General features: G+C 32.0%; 1 protein-coding gene across 1 annotated transcript in view; it reads left to right on the plus strand.

The window, feature by feature from the left end:
• The first annotated feature begins 566 nt into the window (after nt 1-566).
• LOC127735910 (alpha-1,6-mannosyl-glycoprotein 2-beta-N-acetylglucosaminyltransferase-like) overlaps nt 567-19,499 on the plus strand; it is a 50,040-nt gene continuing 31,107 nt past the window's right edge. The window contains exons 1-2 of the mRNA XM_052246348.1: nt 567-635; nt 17,239-18,152. Of these exons, the coding sequence (XP_052102308.1) occupies nt 17,574-18,152 (579 nt within the window). The 5' untranslated portion in view covers nt 567-635; nt 17,239-17,573. The remainder of the gene's footprint in view (nt 636-17,238; nt 18,153-19,499) is intronic.

Raw genomic sequence — 19,499 nt, forward strand, 5'->3', positions numbered from 1 at the left:
ACACAGGTTCCCGTAAACTTTGACATCATAATTCAAAACATTAAAAAGTGATTGTTGTCTGACGTCAAAAGGTGATTCGGAGTAGATCTAAGGTCATTCGGAGGCAAAATATAGTTAAATACCAAAAGTGTAAATACGTTTATAAGGATGATTTAGGGAGCTACCATTTGATTTTTATGGGGGGGGGGGGGGGGGGGGGGGGCTAGGATGAAAAATTTTGTCCTGCCTTTTTATTTTTCCCTCTATTCGGTCCTGCCTTTTTATTTTTCACTCTATTCGGTCCTGCCTTTTTTTTTTAGTTTATCCTGACTTTTTTTTTTACATAAATTGTCATCCTAGGCACCCCCCCCCTCCTATAAAAATCAAATGGTAGCTCCCTTAGGCCAAGTTTGGTTTAATTTGGCCCAGTGGTTTCAGAGGAGAAGATTTTTGTAAAAGTTAACGACGACGCCAAGTGATGAGAAAAGCTTACTTGACCCTTTTGGTCAGGTGAGCTTAACAGATTTATTATTTGTTATTATTCCGTTCAGGTCTTTAGTGTCACCCAAACTAGCAGTCACGTGATATTGACATCCGGTTTCATGCTAAAATTGACAAAAAATGTTGTGGCTTTGTAAAGAACGTAGACGGGGGCTGTAAGTATGATACACTCACTTGATATGTTGTCGGTTTAAAAAATCATCAGTTTCATCTTTGCACCATTCAGATGCCTTTGGCATGCTTCTGTTTCCGACTAACCATGATCTATCAGATCGGAATAAACTAGAACTCAGGAGTCAGGGGCTCGTTTAGTGAGTCAGATAATGTTTTACTGTAAGTGGCGGTGGCTATCCTACACAACTGGTATTTTATATGGGAAAACCACCGTCATTAATAGCAAATCCTCATCTGACCCAACAAATCGAGCTCCTGTCACGACCTGTTGTCTGGAAGGCTATAATTTTTCATTGATGTTAGACTTGTTTCATGTCTTCTGGCAACTTTTGGTCTTTTCTTTGTGCATTTCTGACCATGCTAAAAGGTTACTGCTTACATGAAATAGATAAAAACAATAATTCCAAGTGGTGAAGTTGAAATCATCTCTTCAAAAATTAAACAGACGTACGCCATCATATGGATTTACTGGTACATTTTGTAGATACATGTACCTCCGTTATTCTGAGCACCCCTCAAGAGCTGTGAGGGTAAAATGGAATCAGTGTATACTCCCTCAGTGTTCCCGCCTGCCCTAAATAGAAGGGCGGCCCGCCCTTGGTGCCCTAACCCCCGCCCTTCTGCCCTCCAAAGTAAAAGAATGCACCCCTCTGCCTTTTCAAAAAAATTTCATGCCTACCGGCGTTTCCGGTAAAATTGTTACCTGATTGTGTAACACTAATTAACTGACAATGGGATTAAGTTAAATACCTAGTGCTTTGGCAGTTTTATCACCTTTGTTAATGATTGTTTACTGCTAATTAGTGGATTTAAGATAATTGAACAAATACTAGATATTTAATACAGAATGAAATGTCCACATGTTGTCCATTTGTAATGTTTATGTACAGCATGTACACCTGAAAAAATTTATCTCAGTAGGCATAACACAAAAAATAAAATCTTAAACAATTTTAAAGGCATACATAGTTTTTACTTTATTGGTAAAAAATGTTTTGTTTCATAACCATGAGTATGAAATTTAAAGAGGAATCAAAGAAATTTGTACTTTGAACATAACAAGATTCACTTCCTGTTTTTAATACTTCTTGTATTTTATAATCCTCCTGACATAGGAGCACTCAACAAAGTTATTTTTAACAATGATGGAGAAAAAAGTAACTGTTTATACCTTCTGCAATATATAATTGCATCAATATAAAATATGATTATCTCCTGTCTCACCTGTTATATTTATAAAACTCCTTACTGAGGAGCACTTTGGTGTGCACTTAAAAATAATTTTTTGTAACAATTCAAATGATAATAAATAACTCTCAATAACATATATACTATATGTTTGAACAAGTAATTTAAAAGTAGGTAATTTAATTACATTCAACATTCAATTTTGCATGTATAACTCCATCTTTCAAAACTACTTGTTTATTTTGGTATAAGTTATAAAACATTGAAATTTCTGATGATTATTTTCCATACCAAATGTACAAGTTTGTTTAGATTAACATCAAAATGATATGCTTTGCTTCATGGTATAATAATTTGATGGAAAAAAATTCTTACTGGAACCAACATCAAGAAAACATTAATTTCTGAATATGGTTTAAATACAACTAATGTTCTCCAGCTGAGCCTTGCAATATTCAAGGTAATTTAATACACTGTCCAACATTGCCCTTGAAATCTGGGTTATAACGCTAAAGTGCCCTTTCAGACAACTAGCACCCTTCTGCCCTGAGATTCAAGCTGGAACACTGTCCCTATTGGGATTAATGGAGATGTGTCAATAACGTATTTACATCAATATTTACAAGGACGATCCCCACCCCAACACAAAGGGAGTGCTAGGACACCGGGAAGTCTGTTATTATGGTGGAGGAAGCCTTAGTACTTGAAGAGAACCACCGGGACACTCAGCAGGAACAGACAATCCAAGGAGATATCAGCAGATTGATTTCCAGGTTAAAGTAGGGGCCAACTTTGACCAACCGAGGCCCCGAAAGTACCCATTCTAGTTTGATCTCTGGTCTGGGTGCCAGAGAAGTGTGTGGGAGAGTGAAAATCACCCTTCTGATGTACTGAAATTTCCACGCCCTGAGTCAGAATCAAACCCAGGACCTTCAGCACTGTAGCCATCGGTCTAAACCACTAGACCACGAACCCCTCATCACCAGTTGACCGCTATGGAATATCTGTTTCAAGGATGATGACTGATATGATCCAATTGTCATAACCACAATCACTTTTCCTAGGTTTTGATATATTGAATTAGAATTATCACCGGGTTTGCACTTACACGAGCTATACAATGAGTGCCACCTGTGGAGCAGGTGCTACATACCCTTTCAGAGCACCTGAGATGGGCTGAGATCACACCTGGTTTTAAGATAAGGCTGACACAGATTTGTTTTCTTCAATGAGTACAGTTGACCTTTTTATTTGGCCCTGCAACTTTTAAATATTTGTTGTTCCAATTAAAGGCCCTTGATGGGTAACATGACATAAAATTTATAAACAGAAAACAATTTACTATGATTTGTAACAAAAAACTAATTTTTATATTGAAATGAAATATTAAATGTTCATATAGTTATAGAGCTACATGTTCATGATGTACATATATATATATTTCTTTATCTTATATAAATCATGTACATTTTATTCCGGGCAGGACCAGAGCCATCAAATCATTACAATAATCATTGTGATGTACGGCATGTAACAATGTTTTTACTTGGTTTTACACATTTATATATAACTTGATGATGATTTTCAGTATGAGGCAAGTTGTTGAAAAAAAAGAACATCACTGTCAAGAACAATACCAGTGGAAATATAATTCCCTGTACCCAAATTTTCAGTGATATAGTCTTTTGTTTAAAGTAGTAAGTCAGCTGTATTTGGGGTATAGAATGTAAGTTGCGCATTTCTGTTTGACACTGACAGAGTGTACCTGATCTTGACGACTTAATTGATTAAGTGGGAAAAAAAGGAATTATGAAGATTCTGCATGGACAAATGCATATATATGTATGTAAAACGTACACAAAATAAAATCAGGGCATTTTTTTCATTTTCTTGTATTTACATAAAAAATTAAGGAGATGTGTTACCATGGTTACAAAATGTACATGTATGATTGCCAAGGAGACAACTATCCACCAAAGTTCAAATGAAGTGGATATGAACAATTATAGCCTTGGCATCCGTGCAGCCTTCAACAATGAGAAAAACTCAAAATATATACATATTGTCAGCTATTAAAGGCCCAGCATGTTTATTTTCCTTATTTAAGAAGCCTCAGGCCTCTGATCATGCTGATATAGAAATGAGTATAAAAATCCATGTAAAAAGTGAAGTACATTGTACATGTATTTCAAATTGGTAAACAAAATTATTTTCTTAATTCACTCTCTTCAACTGAAAAATAAATCATTTATGTACTCTTGACTTCCAATTTTCTCATGACACCCCAATACCAACCATGAAAAAAGTAAACAAGTATGTCTCAAATATTTGCATTGAAATTATTTCTGTATTAATAAAGACTAAGACCATTATAGAGACTGTCAGGTGCGGTGACCATCTTCAAAATTTATTATACACATAAAACACAAGAAGACAAATGTCTTCAATAGTATGCACCACAAATGGCATCAGTTCATTCAAATAACATACAATCTCCAAAAAATAAGCGCATAATCAAAATATGAATACTACATATATAATGCACGAACTGTTATACTGAAGATTAATCTTCCTATACACAAATATGTTTTACTCGTTAGATGGTCTCCGCCCTTGTCGATAACTTTTCTCGTGCACGCGCGACTTTAATTACTGATGGAACTACTTACTCTATTGTTATTACAATTAGCCCGCCTTCTATACTCGCAAATTCATACGCCTGCCGTACATAAATATAAATACTTTAAACAAAATCAAATTTAAACCATGCAGTTAAATTCCCCTTCTACTCTTGTCCTGTGTTTTAATTTTATGCACTTGTACTTTTACTTTTAATTTATGATGTTTTTCTTATTAGCATTACCCTCAGGCCTTTCATCCTAAATACATATAATATAATTATTTAACTTTTATTGTTTTCATTAAATTTCTATTTTACTGATTTTTCTTATCCAAATGTCACCTGTAAAATAAAGATGCATATGTTTGTCAGTTTGTGTGTTAATGATCTACTTTATGCAAATTTACTCTTAAGTCACACTGTGCTGTAAAGTAACTTTGCAGGTATATATACTACAAATATAAAGCATAACTGTCAACCTGTGGTAGTGAATTTCACACCTGCATGACAACTTGTTAATTAACCCAGCAGGTAGGAAGATTAAATTGCCTTGAGTCAATAGATTGTGACCCCTAATAAAAGTCTGACATCTTATACCAGACATAGAGGATGCTGTTGATTTTTTTATCACTTACATTTTTTGTAATGTTGATCAGGTGGCATTAGTGCCATTGAAACGTTTTGGAAAATCACACTAATTTTCTGCTCTGAAACTATACATGTACAAATAAGCTAATAGCTACGCATTTAATTTAGGAGATAACTGTAATTTATTTCTTATGCAGCAAAAATACTGCAATCTTATTGGTTAATTACCCCGGTGTAAATAACACCCAACCCTTGTTCACCCCGGGATAAATAAAATTTTGCCAAAAATAAGAAAATAAAAAATTTGCCAAAATAAAGAGAAAAAAAAAATGTCAAAAAATAATAAAAATAAATAAAATTTCAAAAAAAAAAAAAATAAATAAATTTGAGGACAAAAATTTTATTTAAAAAAAAAAAAATTAAAAAATATTTTGTTTTCCCGAAAATTCAAAAGAACAAAATTTTTTTCTGAATTAATTTCCCAAAAATAAAGAAAAAAAGTATTTGACAATATGCAGCAACATCAAAGTTGAAAAAATGTTACACTGGAAATTTTTCTTTAGCATTTTTCAATTTTACATCCCTGTTTAAAAATGAGTAAAGGAACTGTTCATAAGAAATAAATTCGTTATCTTGGTGTAATCAGGGGTGTACGGAATTTTACATCGTTGTTAAAAATTCATACACCCATTCGGCTGCGCATCAGGGTGTATGAATTTTCAACAACGGTGTAAAATTCTGTACACCCCTGATTTCACCAAGATAACTAATAGTATTTTAAGATTGGACAAGAAGTACAATGTATTACATAGATTTAACTGTCACAAATTGAGTTTACCTAGTGATGGGTAGCAGAGCTACCTACTTCTTGTCTTTTGCAGCTAAACATCATGATGTCATAAAGGCATTTCCAGTGTCAAATGTTAACATCAGACGTTTTAAGATTAAATGGGTACAGTTTAGAATTAAATTAAATAAGTTTTGACAAAAAGGAGGTTTTCAGATAAAAAATGTAACTACTTTGTATTTTCTTAAGAGTTGCACCCAGTCTTCAAGAACCAATACAATAATTTAAGAAAAGCTTTGAATTAACTGTATATATAGATATATATAGCTTTTTACATTATCTCACCAAATATAATAAAATTGAGAATGGAAATGGGGAATGTGTCAAAGAGACAACAACCCAATCAAAGTTGTTTTTGGGTTTAATCTGATTAAAAACAGATCCTGTGTCCAAGTTTTGCTTGTAAGTGAAGTGTGGACACGTACAGGAACTGCATTTTAATCAGGTTGTTTTTTGGTATTTGTACTCATGCCCTTTTCCAATCCAAAATGTACTTAAAAGTGTATGTAAAACAAGATAAATTGAGAAATTTTACAAAAAAAATTTTAGTCATGTTTTTTTGCTATGGTTCAGTGTGCAATTTTTTTTTATACACCTTACATATCTTGCTATAGTTAAGACAAATGTAAGAACTTTTATGGTACTGTTTTAATTGCACACATATTTAGACCAAATTAAAAATTAAGGAGTTTTTGCTCCTGCTCCTTTGTCACCAAGCAATTAAGGGGTGAGTTTGAAAGGTGGTTGGAGTAGGAGTCTCTAGTTCATATGTAGGACAAATGGTATCAAGTCTAGTGGGGTTTACAAAATGGTATATTAATTTCATAACTTAGGCAACGCAGATCATGTAATCTGTATGTCCATGTTATAATAACCTTGGTTCATGTTTTGTAGATAAAACTAAATGAAAATTAACTTGAAGATTATTAACTCCAAACTTGTCATATCTATCTAATTATAAACATGAATTTCATTGAACTAGAATAGTTAATAAGCTACATTGGGATAGCAATTCAGACATTGAATTTTGTGTTCATTGATCTTAGGTAAGTAAAGGATTTAAATGATAATATAATGGTGTGCCAACGTAAGATAAATATTTTTTTAATTTTTACTCATACAATTGTCATAAACATTCTAAACTTGATTCTAATTTATAAGGGTTGTACAGACTATCATTGTACATTAGGTATTGTATATATATATATTATTTGACCTAGTCCATGACAACCAGTGGTCATTTATATCAAGCTATTTCTATTAAAGTTTTTCATTTTTCACAATTGTGAAAGTTATTAAATAAGACTTCAACAAATATTAAAATTAAAACAGAAAGCTGAAGGGCATCATTTTGTAGCTGTCTTTTAGATTTTTTTGTGTCATTTGGCTTTTTCTATTACTTGTCTTTTTATTTGTTGTGTCATTTGGCTTTGTCTATTACTCATCTTTTGATTCGTTGTGTCATTTGGCTTTGTCTTTTACTCATCTTTTGATTTTTATGTGTCATTTGGCTTGTCTTTTACTCATCTTTTTATTTGTTGTGTCATTTGGCTTTGTCTATTACCATGATTACTCGTCTTTTTATTTGTTGTGTCATTTGGCTTTTTCTATTACTCATCTTTTGATTCGTTGTGTCATTTGGCTTATTCTATTACTCAACTTTTGATTCGTTGTGTCATTTGGCTTTTTCTATTACTCGTCTTTTGATTCGTTGTGTCATTTGGCTTTTTCTATTACTCGTCTTTTGATTCGTTGTGTCATTTGGCTTTTTCTATTACTCATCTTTTGATTCGTTGTGTCATTTGGCTTTTTCTATTACTCATCTTTTGATTCGTTGTGTCATTTGGCTTTTTCTATTACTCGTCTTTTTATTTGTTGTGTCATTTGGCTTTGTCTTATAATGATAAACATATATTCTTTCATCTCCTTTTACTGATCATGAATAAATCTTCTTGAAATTTTGAAAATTATCCTTTTTCTATTCCAAATTGAGACTAAGAACTCATTATTTTTTTTTTAATATTAATGGTTAATTTAATATCTTTGTAGTTTTATAACATGAAAGACTTGAAAACAGCTGTCTCAATAATGATGATTTTGATTTATTATGATTTGGTCAATATTGAAAATGTTTATGTTATCTTCATATTCATATTCAGAGTATTTGACCTTCATTCCATTGATAGAATTTATAACCATTGGTAATGTTCTGTCTTCAAATCTGATGGCAGAACAGTGCAACAAAAAATGCACATATATATATATATATATATAAAAGTCTAAAGATTTGCACAATGGTACTAATATAAGATGGTGATATACGAAGATGATGTTATAAATTTTAACACTGAGGAAGGCTATTTGTTAAGCCGAAATATTTGTCAATACAATTTTATAATATCACCTTCGTATATAACCATCTTATATTTAAGTACTGTTGCCACACTAAACATCATGTACCGTGTTACAACCCTAGATAAAGCCAATGAGGAAAGGCATAACATCGACCACCAAAAGCTATATTTTTATGTAACCTAGGTGGTTGAGTGGTCAGGGGGGCTGGACATGGTGCAGGTGGTAATGCCATGATGTCACAGAAGCAAGGGTACAAATCCCGCTGAGGGAAGAACAAAAATTTGCTAACGCAAATTTGAAGATCTAAAATTGTTGGGCTAAATTTGAGACAAATTATATATATATATAAGTACGTCTAAACAAGTGACAACTCTACAACAGATCCAACCATTGGATCACCAGTGAAGGTGATACACTGATAAAACCATTATTATATTCATAATGACTCTAAATATCAGCACAACACTGTCTTCCCTCGCCAGGAATTCGAACTCATGCTAATTGGGATATCGAGACAACACCGCCTACCTGTGTCCAGCGTATTTAGAGTAATAATGAATATAATATGTGTTTTCAGCCGTGTATCACCTTCACTTGTGATCCAATGGATGGATCTGTTGTAGAATTGTCACTTGTTTAGACGTACTTATCAAATAATTATTTCTGTGACTGTATCTTATGATCCTTTGCGATAGATAATTTAGCTTATCTGCAATCAATTCCATTTTCAAGCCAACTAAACACATTTATTCTAAAACCAGTTGTTGGCATGATACGGGTTATGTTCTTCTCATATATTTTATGATGGTATGATACTAAACCCCTAACGGGAGGGATTGTACTTGATTTTCAAATGATGAAGACATAATCTTTCAATCAGTTTAATTGAGGTCTGGAGCTGGCATGTCAGTTAACTGCTAGTAGTCCTTTGTTAATTTATGTATCATTGTCATTTTGCTTAGTGTCTTTTGTTACCTATTCTGACATCGGACTCAGACTTCTTTTAAACAACAACAACAACAACACTTTATTTTAAGAGGGTTACACAGTTAGCTATATAACTTATTTTTGCACCTGTCCCAAGTCAGGAGACTCTGGCCTTTGTTAGTCTTGTATGTTTTTTAATTTTAGTTCATTTATATGTTTTGGAGTTTAGTATGACGTCCATTTTCACTGAACTTGTACACATTTTCATTTAGTGGCCAGCTGAGGACCACCTCGGGGTGCGGGATTTTCTCGCTGCGTTGAAGAGTCATTGGTGGCCTTCAGCTGTTGTCTGCTTTGGCCGGGTTGTTGTCTCTTTGACATATTCCCCATTTCCATTCTCAATTTTAAACCTTTAAACTACAAGCATAAGGAAAATAAGCTTTAAATGTGTGCCTTTATTTATAGTTGAGATTTCTTTGAATAGTAAAATATGGTTATAAAAATCAATATTACAGAGTAAATATTTTATGGGAAATAATTTTAATTCATAAAGACAAAAAAGTAAAAACTTGTAATATTTTTATGCGATTTCAAAAGACTTAAAATTAACACGATATAAAAACATCTACAAATCAATCGTTTTCCATATATATACGTTTTGCACACAGCACATATTGTGTTTGATGCTGAAACAGTGAAATATGAGTAATTCATAATCATGATAAATGAGACTCTAAGACCTTTAATTATTTAAGCGGGTGTTAAAGGAATGTTTTCATGCTGGAGTTTGCAATTTTTATTTCACATATTTTTAACCAGATTTTCGAAGTAATAATTGGTCATTGATTTGGCGATGTGCCGGCGATTGGCTGCCAAACAGTGTGCATTCATTTACAATGAAAACGCTTTGAAATTTTTTTTTCAAATTTAGACATGTTGTTTCCTGTGACTAAATGAAGGTCAAGTTCAATTTTCATGATTTTAGCATTTCTCTTCAGTCAGTTATAGCCCTGTACGAAGGGAAACAACTCATTTTTTAAAATTTTTTAAAAGACATTGTATTAATGATAAATGACATTTTGGATTTTTTTTTCTTTTCTTTGGTAAATTAGTTGAAGAATTTTGTGGTAGGTCTGTTTGTTATTCTATATTAACTAATTTTCTAAATGCTATATTTGTTGTGTGTGTTAATTTAAATTTTTACTTGATCCTGTTTGGGGTTCCAGATTTGCAAATTCATTAGATAATAATCTATTTTTATCAAAGGATATATTTCATTACATTACATTGTGTAGATAAAGTTGTAGAATTTAATAGGTAAGTTGCAGATCTATATTAGTTTGTTACAAATGAAAGAAAAAATCATTGGGAACTATTAACTATATATATAAAGTTTGATTACACTAAGCATGCTAAATGTTTTTAAATGATTTTCACCTTTTATCAAGAAAATACCATCTGGTTATTGTCAATCACCCAATTATAATTGTAGTGACAGATTTATTTGAAAACTATTAATTATATTAGATTATGATTTGAAAATAAATATAACATCATATCTAATTACATCATATCTAATTTTAGAGAACTATAGTTAAATCATATTTAATTTTAGATTTACATTATTGGTTCATGGAAATAAAGTGAGTTATTTCCCTTTGAACAGAAATGGTTTAACGAAGAAGTATTTCATCAAAAATTGAATTCTCTGGATTCTTTGATATGCTGGTTCTAGCAATGTACATAGATTTTGGATATTGGACCATAATAGGAAAATGTCCAATTTCAAATTTTTCTATTTTTTGACCACATTTATTTTGTGTCACAAACCTATGCTGTATCAAATATTCACAATCCAAATTCAGAGCTGTATTAAGCTTAAATGTTGTGTCCATACTTGCTCAACTGTTCAGGGTTCGACCTCAGCATGGAAATCTAGTTTGCTGTCTCTGACAGCCTCTTGTTTTGCCTTATTTTTATTATTCACAGTGTTTTGTGCTAACTGGTAAAAAGCAATGTATAAGCTTCTTTTAATTTTTTCGTTTGTAGTGAAATTGCCATTCTTTTCTTTGGTCATCTGTGCATATACCCCATTAATGACATATTTTTCATGTCAGGGCCTTTCATAGCTGACTGTACAGTATGTTTTTTTTTTCATTGTTAAAGGCTGTATGGTTGCCTATAATTGCTTACATTCACTTCACTTGAACTTTGGTGGATTATAGTTGTCTCACTGGCAATCATACCACATCTCCTTATTTTTATACGACCGCAAAAAAATTTTGTGGTCGTATATTGGTATGACGTTGGCGTCATCATCGTCGTCCGAAGACACATTGGTTTTCGCATTCTAACTTTAGGTTAAGTGAATGGATCTCTATGAAATTTTACCATAAGGTTCAATACCACAAAAGGAAGGTTGGGATTGATTTTGGGGGATATGGTACCAACAGTTAAGGAATTAGGGGCCTAAAAGGGGCCAAAAATAAGCATTTTTGTAACTTCCAGACATAACTTGTGTGTTAGTGTATGGATCTCTCTGACATTGTACCACAAGGTTCCATATCACAAAGGGAATGCTGGGATTGATTTTGGGGGTAATTGCCTCAAAATTTTAGGAATTAGGGGGCTAAAAAAGGGGCAAAAAACAAGCATTTTTCTAGTTTCGTGACAATAACTTGTGTGTAAGTGTATGGATCTTTCTGAAATTGTACTACAAGGTTCCATATCACAAAGGGAAAGCTGGAATTGAGTTTGGGGGGAAATTGCTCAAAACGTTTAGCAAAAAGGGGCCAAAAATAAGCATTTTCTACTTTCCAGACAATAACTTGTGTTCAAGTGTATGGATCTCTCTGAAACTGTACTGCAAGGTACCATACCTCTAAGGAAGGCTGGGATTGATTTTGGGGGTAATTGCCTCAAAATTTTAGGAATTAGGGGCTAAAAAAGGGGCAAAAAACAAGCATTTTTTCTAGTTTCATGACAATAACTTGTGTGTAAGTGTATGGATCTTTATGAAATTGTACTACAAGGTTCCATATCACAAAGGGAAAGCTGGGTTTGAGTATGGGGGTAATTGCCTATAAACGTTTAGGAATTTGGGGCCAAAAAGGGGCCAAAAAACAAGCATTTTTCTAGTTTCCAGACAATAACCTGTGTTCAAGTGTATGGATCTCTCTGAAATTGTACTGCAAGGTACCATACCACAAAGGGAAGGCTGTTATTGAGTTTGGGGGATGAATCATAAGGGGGTTCAAAAATTTGGGGGGGTGATTTTTTTTCCCTTTTTTTCCTTTTTTTTTTCTTTAAATTTTTCCATTTTAAATTGGTTATTTCTGATTTATATATAAAAGCAAATAATAATGATATGGTTTGAATAGGTAAATTAAAATTTTTTAAGTTCTTAGACCACATTCATTCTGTGTCAGAAACCTATGCTGTGTCAAATATTTAATCACAATCCAAATTCAGAGCTGTATCACGCTTGAATGTTGTGTCCATACTTGCCCCAACTGTTCAGGGTTCGACCACTGTGGTCGTATCAAGCTGCGCTCAGCGGAGCATTTTATTATACTTAATTAAATTTCATGATTAGAATACATATGCAGTCTAGATCTAAACATGTCTATTATTGCAATTTTTGAAGAATTGACAAAAAAGTGAGATTAATTATTGCAATTCAAGGAAAATCTGCAAAAAGATAAATGTTACGAGATATCAGAATGTGATTTCTTATTGCGATACCAAGCCAGGCGCATGATTAACATTAATAAAAACCTCTCAATAATTTCTGTATTTACAGTATTTATGCCAATGAGAAAGCAACCTAACAGAAATTGTTTTAATTGTAAATTTTGACAAACATATTAAAGATAAAGTTATAAATGACTTCCAAATAATTAGTTTGGTAACTATTTAGTAACAAATGTTACATCTGGTGAAATGATGGACTGAAAGAATTAATTTGAAATAATAATTAATGTACATACATCTGTATGTTACTTTCAGATATAAATAGACAAGAAGAATTGATCAGGTGAAAGTTATGAGAATTTAATAGACCTACATTATAAATCTGTAGTAAAATGACAAAAGATTACATTGTAATGTCCCGTTACCTGTGAATTACTAGCTTATTCTGATTGACACCTAATAAAATACATAATGACAATTGTTCTTTAAGGAATAAATGACATTGTTTACAGTAGTGGGTGTTAGTCTCTGTTAGAACAGGTGATTTTTCAGTGCTGGAGGTTACTGCTCAAATTGTCAGGATTAAGATATATATATATATATATAATGGAAATAGAGAAAGTATAAAGTGTTGTAATATGGGTATGTCATATTGTTTTTAAAATTTATCTAACAATAATGGAGCCAAGTGCCAGGTCAAGGGGGCAAACTTTACAAAAATATATTTGAGTAGGTTCTACAAATTGAAAAATCAAAATTAGACCACTTGGTGTTATGAATTAATTCAGATCTTACAGAAAATGAACAAAAATATACCTGAATTTGAGATGCAACTGAGAATACAAGTACATGCATGACCATCATGTTTAATAACAGATTTATACATTTTGATCTTGTGCTTAAAAAATTGTGACAGTAATTATTTGTGGTGGTTTTGTTTTAATGAATGTTTCAAAATGAAACCACATACCACAAACCTAACATGGGAGGTCATACTTTGTGTTAAAGTTATTAAAAGTTTCATATATTATGCAGTCATATCAAATACCTGATAAAGCGTTTAGTAGATGTATAATAATGACTGTAAGATGACTTGATAACCATCCTAATGCTATGTAATATAGTCCTGCATTTGTAATCAAGTAAGAGTACAAAATGTAAACAAACTTTCAGGGAGGTCTGCATTTCCCTACCAAGAATTGATATTTTTTACTTATTCAAATCAACTGATGTTATTCCACTGTTTATACATATTGATAGTTTAATCAATATTTGATTGGATGAGACTATCCCACGTGTCATTGAACAAATCTTCATATTCCCTTCTGACAATCATATTCCCCTCTGAAATGTCGGGATAACGTCGTGCGACGTTACACCGGTTAATGTACTACATAACATTTTGGACTTCTTATTCTTCTTAAAGATGTACACCTCTGAGGAGCCAAAAATTTCTAGATTTAAACTTTTTTTCTTAACCTGATTTTTGGGTCTATATGACTGTAAAAAAATAATTGGTGAAGAAAAAATCTTATGGTGGTGCACTTCTTTTTTTGCTACGGCCGTTTGAAAGTACCCAATTTTTGATGATTTTTCCATTTTTCATCAATTTTTACCTATTTTTGGGCTGTTATCGTGAAAAAATTCACAGTTCCACAATTTAACTTTTTTTCATACTTTCAATAAAGATGAAGTGGACCAATCTGAATAAATTTAACTGAAAAAACTATAGGTAAGTGTTAATATAAGAAAGTTTTATCATATTTTGATGCTTTTTTGTGTCAAATTTACCATGCTGTCAATTTTGTAAATTTGTGATTTTTCTCAATTTTAAGAACAAAATGCATATTATTTCAACTTTTTTGTTATAAATGATTGAAAAAATACATATCTAAGAAATTTGAAAAGAAAACAATGATATGGAATGTACATGATTCTGGTAAAATCATTTTTTGTACCCCTCACTCATTTTCTCAAAATTTTGGCTAAAAAGACTGACTTGATTGGTTGTAAAATTTGAAAAATTGATTACTCAAAAACTACTCATTGTAAATACACAATGTTTTCACAGAGTTAAGTTTAATTATAACATTTTAAAATTTTATTGATATTTTCCGCTTGTATCACATGTTTTGGAAATAATTCCAGAACGAGATTTCAACGAGACTGAAACGTCAGAAGAATACATCCTTAAGATAGTGATAGCAAAAATCATTATCATGTTCAAATTTATTTCAGATGATAAAACAAAAAGACTAATAATGAACTTTTGATCCGTACTGTTTATCAATGTGTATGTCATGTTAAGTTTAACTTATAAAAACAAGCGGATAAGAAAAAAAAAATATGCAAAATAATAATTAATGTATTGATAGTAAACAAAACATAGGCAGTGAAATAAAACATTCATTTCCCTTTGCTTCGGGAGATATGAAGATTTGCTCACCCTCGAAAAATCATATTTCCCTCAGGCAGAGCCCTCATGAAATATGAATATTCTTGGGTGAACAAATCTTCATATCTCCCTCAGGCATGGGAAATAAATGTATACTATTGTATAAAATTTTCATAGACTATGGCTGTCACTGAAAAAACCAACAACAACCACTTTTTCCTATCTTGTGAACCATCATTGGTAGTCGAGGTTGTTAAGCACCCTTGTGAGTAGAACCTGCTTCTACCCAGTTTTTCTGATTATTTTGATTATATCTGCTATTAACAAACTTTCAGGCAACAACTATTGCATGATTCAAAAATATTCAGAAATTAATTTAGCTGTGATGTAGGTGAGGGGTTTAAATTAAAATCGATAAAATTTTTCAATAATTGCTAATGTCATATTCTATTTTAAAAAATATATTAAAAAGTATGGGTCAAAGAGCTTTTTTAAGCAACAGGTTCTGCAAAATTGGAAGATTGTGGAAGAATTATATTTGGAAAAGCCACTTTTGTGTTAATAGAAAGAAAAGTTAATGATAGTATTTGAAAATTTAGATATGAGAAGATGCTGTTCTTACATGTATATATATATAATGATGTTCTTTCAGAAAATTTCATGAAAAATTGGGGTCATTGTACTTGTTTTCTTGCTACAAAACAATATAGGTAAATTTCCTATACATTCCTTTAAAGAATTAAATAATCTGAATTATTTCCCCTATATGAGTAAGTTAGAATCAAACAAAAAAATCCTGTGTTTGTTTACACAGTCATAATAATACAATAATTCACACAATTTCCTCATAATCTTTGATGAAATCATAATAATATACATTTCTGTGTAGTAAGACAATCAAATTCCTAACTGCAAACTATAGGTTAAATTTGAATGAGCAACTGAAAATTATGTGCTTAAATCATCATCTGCAAATTAAAAGATCCTCATGAAAATTCTATGGTTTTATTTGCTTAAATCTTCATCTGCTAAAAATCCTGCAAGTCCAAATATGTGATTCCACATGCAAACCAATTGTGCCTCATGATCATTTATTGCAAACCCAATGAAAGTTTTCCACAGTGCCATCTCTATCTGGTCAAGGTATTTAAACTTTTGTAAGTTCACCTGTCCTATTGAATAAATACAATAGCTATTGTTCTCTGTGTATATTATTCTCTAGGACCTTTAAATTTCTTCTAAGAGAAATCTATCACTCATTCATTGGGTTGCAATAAATCCTGACATTTCTAGCTATCTGTTTGTCCACTATACATGATGTACACAGTATACAGTACATGTATATAAACAATTTTATTGTTTAGAAAGACTTGGCTAATTTTGCAAATCCACAAAGCCACTTATGTAAATTAAATGTAATTTTACTTTTTAGGCCTAAGTTAAATACAAGTGGTCTTGACTCGGTGCATGTTTGTAATAATTTTTTTTCTGACAAAGATAATGCACCTTAAGACCCTAATACACCATGTCCAAGGGCAATATCTTAAGACATAGAAATCTTCATTTGAATTCAGCATATAGTAAAAACATAAGGTTAAATCTTTTAACTAAATATATAAATCTTTAATTACATATATCTATTATTCAGTTCAAGTTGGCTGTTGCAATGTTGTCTTTTACAGTTTGTTAATTACAGAATATTAAAAACATATGTTTTATACAGTACATGTATGTTACAGTTTTGTACCTAATAAATACTTATACTTTCATGTGTATATATGTGAGATAAATTATTAATGAACAATTGATATTCCTAATGGTTTATAGACATTAATACTTTCTGGCCATGGTATATCATATTCTTAGTGAATGATATATAAACCATTTTATAAAGTGTTGAATTGATATATATACCATGTATATATATATATGTATATTTAAGTGTAAATAATTGATTTTGTTCTATTATAGATAATTGTTGGCAATGAAAGTTAAAAAAGAGATGGCAGCAGCTTTAGTATCATGTGGGATAAATATCACTTGCAGATAAGATGATAGTTTTAATCGTTAACTTTTAAGACATTACGATGACGTGATGTATCAAAGACAGTCCCAGAAAATTAACTGTGATAATTTTCCTTAGCATCAGGGGATGTTGAAATATTAAATAAATCTGTGATATAGAGATATCTGTGTGGAGATATCTGTTTGGAGATATATGTGTGGAGATATCAGTTTGGAGATAAAGACATCAGTATAGAGGTCGCTGTGATATTTTGCATATACACATATCAAATCTTGACGTAATGCCAACATTAACATCACCTTTAGACATGAGATTTCGTCCTGTGCGACTTATAAGATCTCTGTTTATGATAGTTTTAATATTGTTTGTGTTTCTAAATCTTCATGTGTTGATGAACTTTGAACCTCACAATTCCGATGCGTATGATCGAACTTTATTGTATAAGTTGCGTCATAGTAACAATTTAAAAGCTCATGTCCAAACAGACCGATCTCAGCTGCAGGATTCAGATGGTCCTGAGAACAGTTCAAAAGTAGAAGTATTAATACTACCAAATCAGTACAATCAAACGTTTGTTTCACGACACAATATACCTGAGCACAACTTAACTCAAATAAAATTAGAAATTGACCGTCGAAATGCTGAACAATACGTTCACAATCTTCAAAAATATGGCCTGAGCTTAGGACCAGAAAGTGTTGTAATAGTTGTACAAGTACATGATAGAGCAAACTATTTAAAAATTTTACTAGACTCTTTAAGGAAAGTCAAAGGAATTGAGAAGACGTTACTTATATTCAGTCATGATGTTTTTTCCGAGCAGCTGAATTCCATCGTAGAAACCATTGACTTTTGTCCTGTAAGTATTGGTTACCCTGTGTTGCCATCATAGGTTGATTGTATGGGATAGATAATTCAATGATGATTGCATAATAGAAGTGAAATATTTACTTGATTCTTGACCTCATATATAGAATGAATGGATGAATAATGGCATTTTGGCCAGGCGATTTGTCTATTGAACCTTGTGTTTTATAAATCATGTAAGAATATATATACAGTTCTTCACAATTAATAATGCATCACAAAAATGTAAATTAGAAAAAGGTGGCGAAAAATTATGTTTTTATACGACCGCAAAAATTGAAAATTTTTTGGTCGTATATTGGTATGACGTTGGCGTCGTCGTCGTCGTCGTCGTTGTCGTCGTCGTCGTCGTCGTCGTCGTCCGGCGTCGTCCGAAGACACATTGGTTTTCGCACTCTAACTTTAGTTTAAGTGAATGGATCTCCATGAAATTTTACCATAAGGTTCAATACCACGAAAGGAAGGTGGGGATTGATTTTGGGGGTTATGGTACCAACAGTTAAGGAATTGGGGGCCAAAAAGGGGCCAAAAATAAGCATTTTTGTAACTTCCAGACAATAACTTGTGTGTAAGTGTCTGGATCTCTCTGACATTGTACCACAAGGTTCCATATCACAAAGGGAAGGCTGTAATTGATTTTGGGGGTAATTGCCTCAAAATTTTAGGAATTAGGGGCCAAAAAAGGGGCAAAAAACAAGCATATTTCTAGTTTCATGACAATAACTTGTGTGTAAGTGTTTGGATATTTCTGAAATTGTACTACAAGGTTCCATATCACAAAGGGAAAGCTGGAATTGAGTTTGGGGGTAATTGCCCGAAACGTTTAGGAATTGGGGGCCAAAAAGGGGCCAAAAATAAGCATTTTTCTAGTTTCCAGACAATAACTTGTGTTCAAGTGTATGGATCTCTCTGAAATTGTACTGCAAGGTACCATACCACAAAGGGAAGGCTGGGATTGAGTTTGGGGTTGATGAATCATAAGGGGGTTCAAAAAATTTGGGGGGGGAATTTTTTTTTTTTCTTTTTTTTTCTTTTTTTCCTTTTTTTTTTCTTTTAAAATTTTCCATTTTAAGTTGGTTATTTCTGATTTATATTTAAAAGCAAATAATAATGATATGGTAGGAGATACACACCAAACAGGATGTGTAAATTATTATATAATAAGTATTGTGCAATAGCAAGAAATTTTCAATTGCACAGTATTGCACAATTGCAAGAAATCTTCAATTGCACAGTATTGCGCAATAGCAAGAAATCTTCAATTGCACAGTATTGCGCAATAGCAAGAAATATCCAATAGCACAATATTGCGCAATAGCAAGAAATTGTCAATTGTACA

This window comes from Mytilus californianus, unplaced genomic scaffold (assembly GCF_021869535.1).
Source record: "Mytilus californianus isolate M0D057914Y unplaced genomic scaffold, xbMytCali1.0.p SCAF_3, whole genome shotgun sequence".
NCBI classification, from domain to species: Eukaryota; Metazoa; Mollusca; class Bivalvia; order Mytilida; family Mytilidae; genus Mytilus; species Mytilus californianus.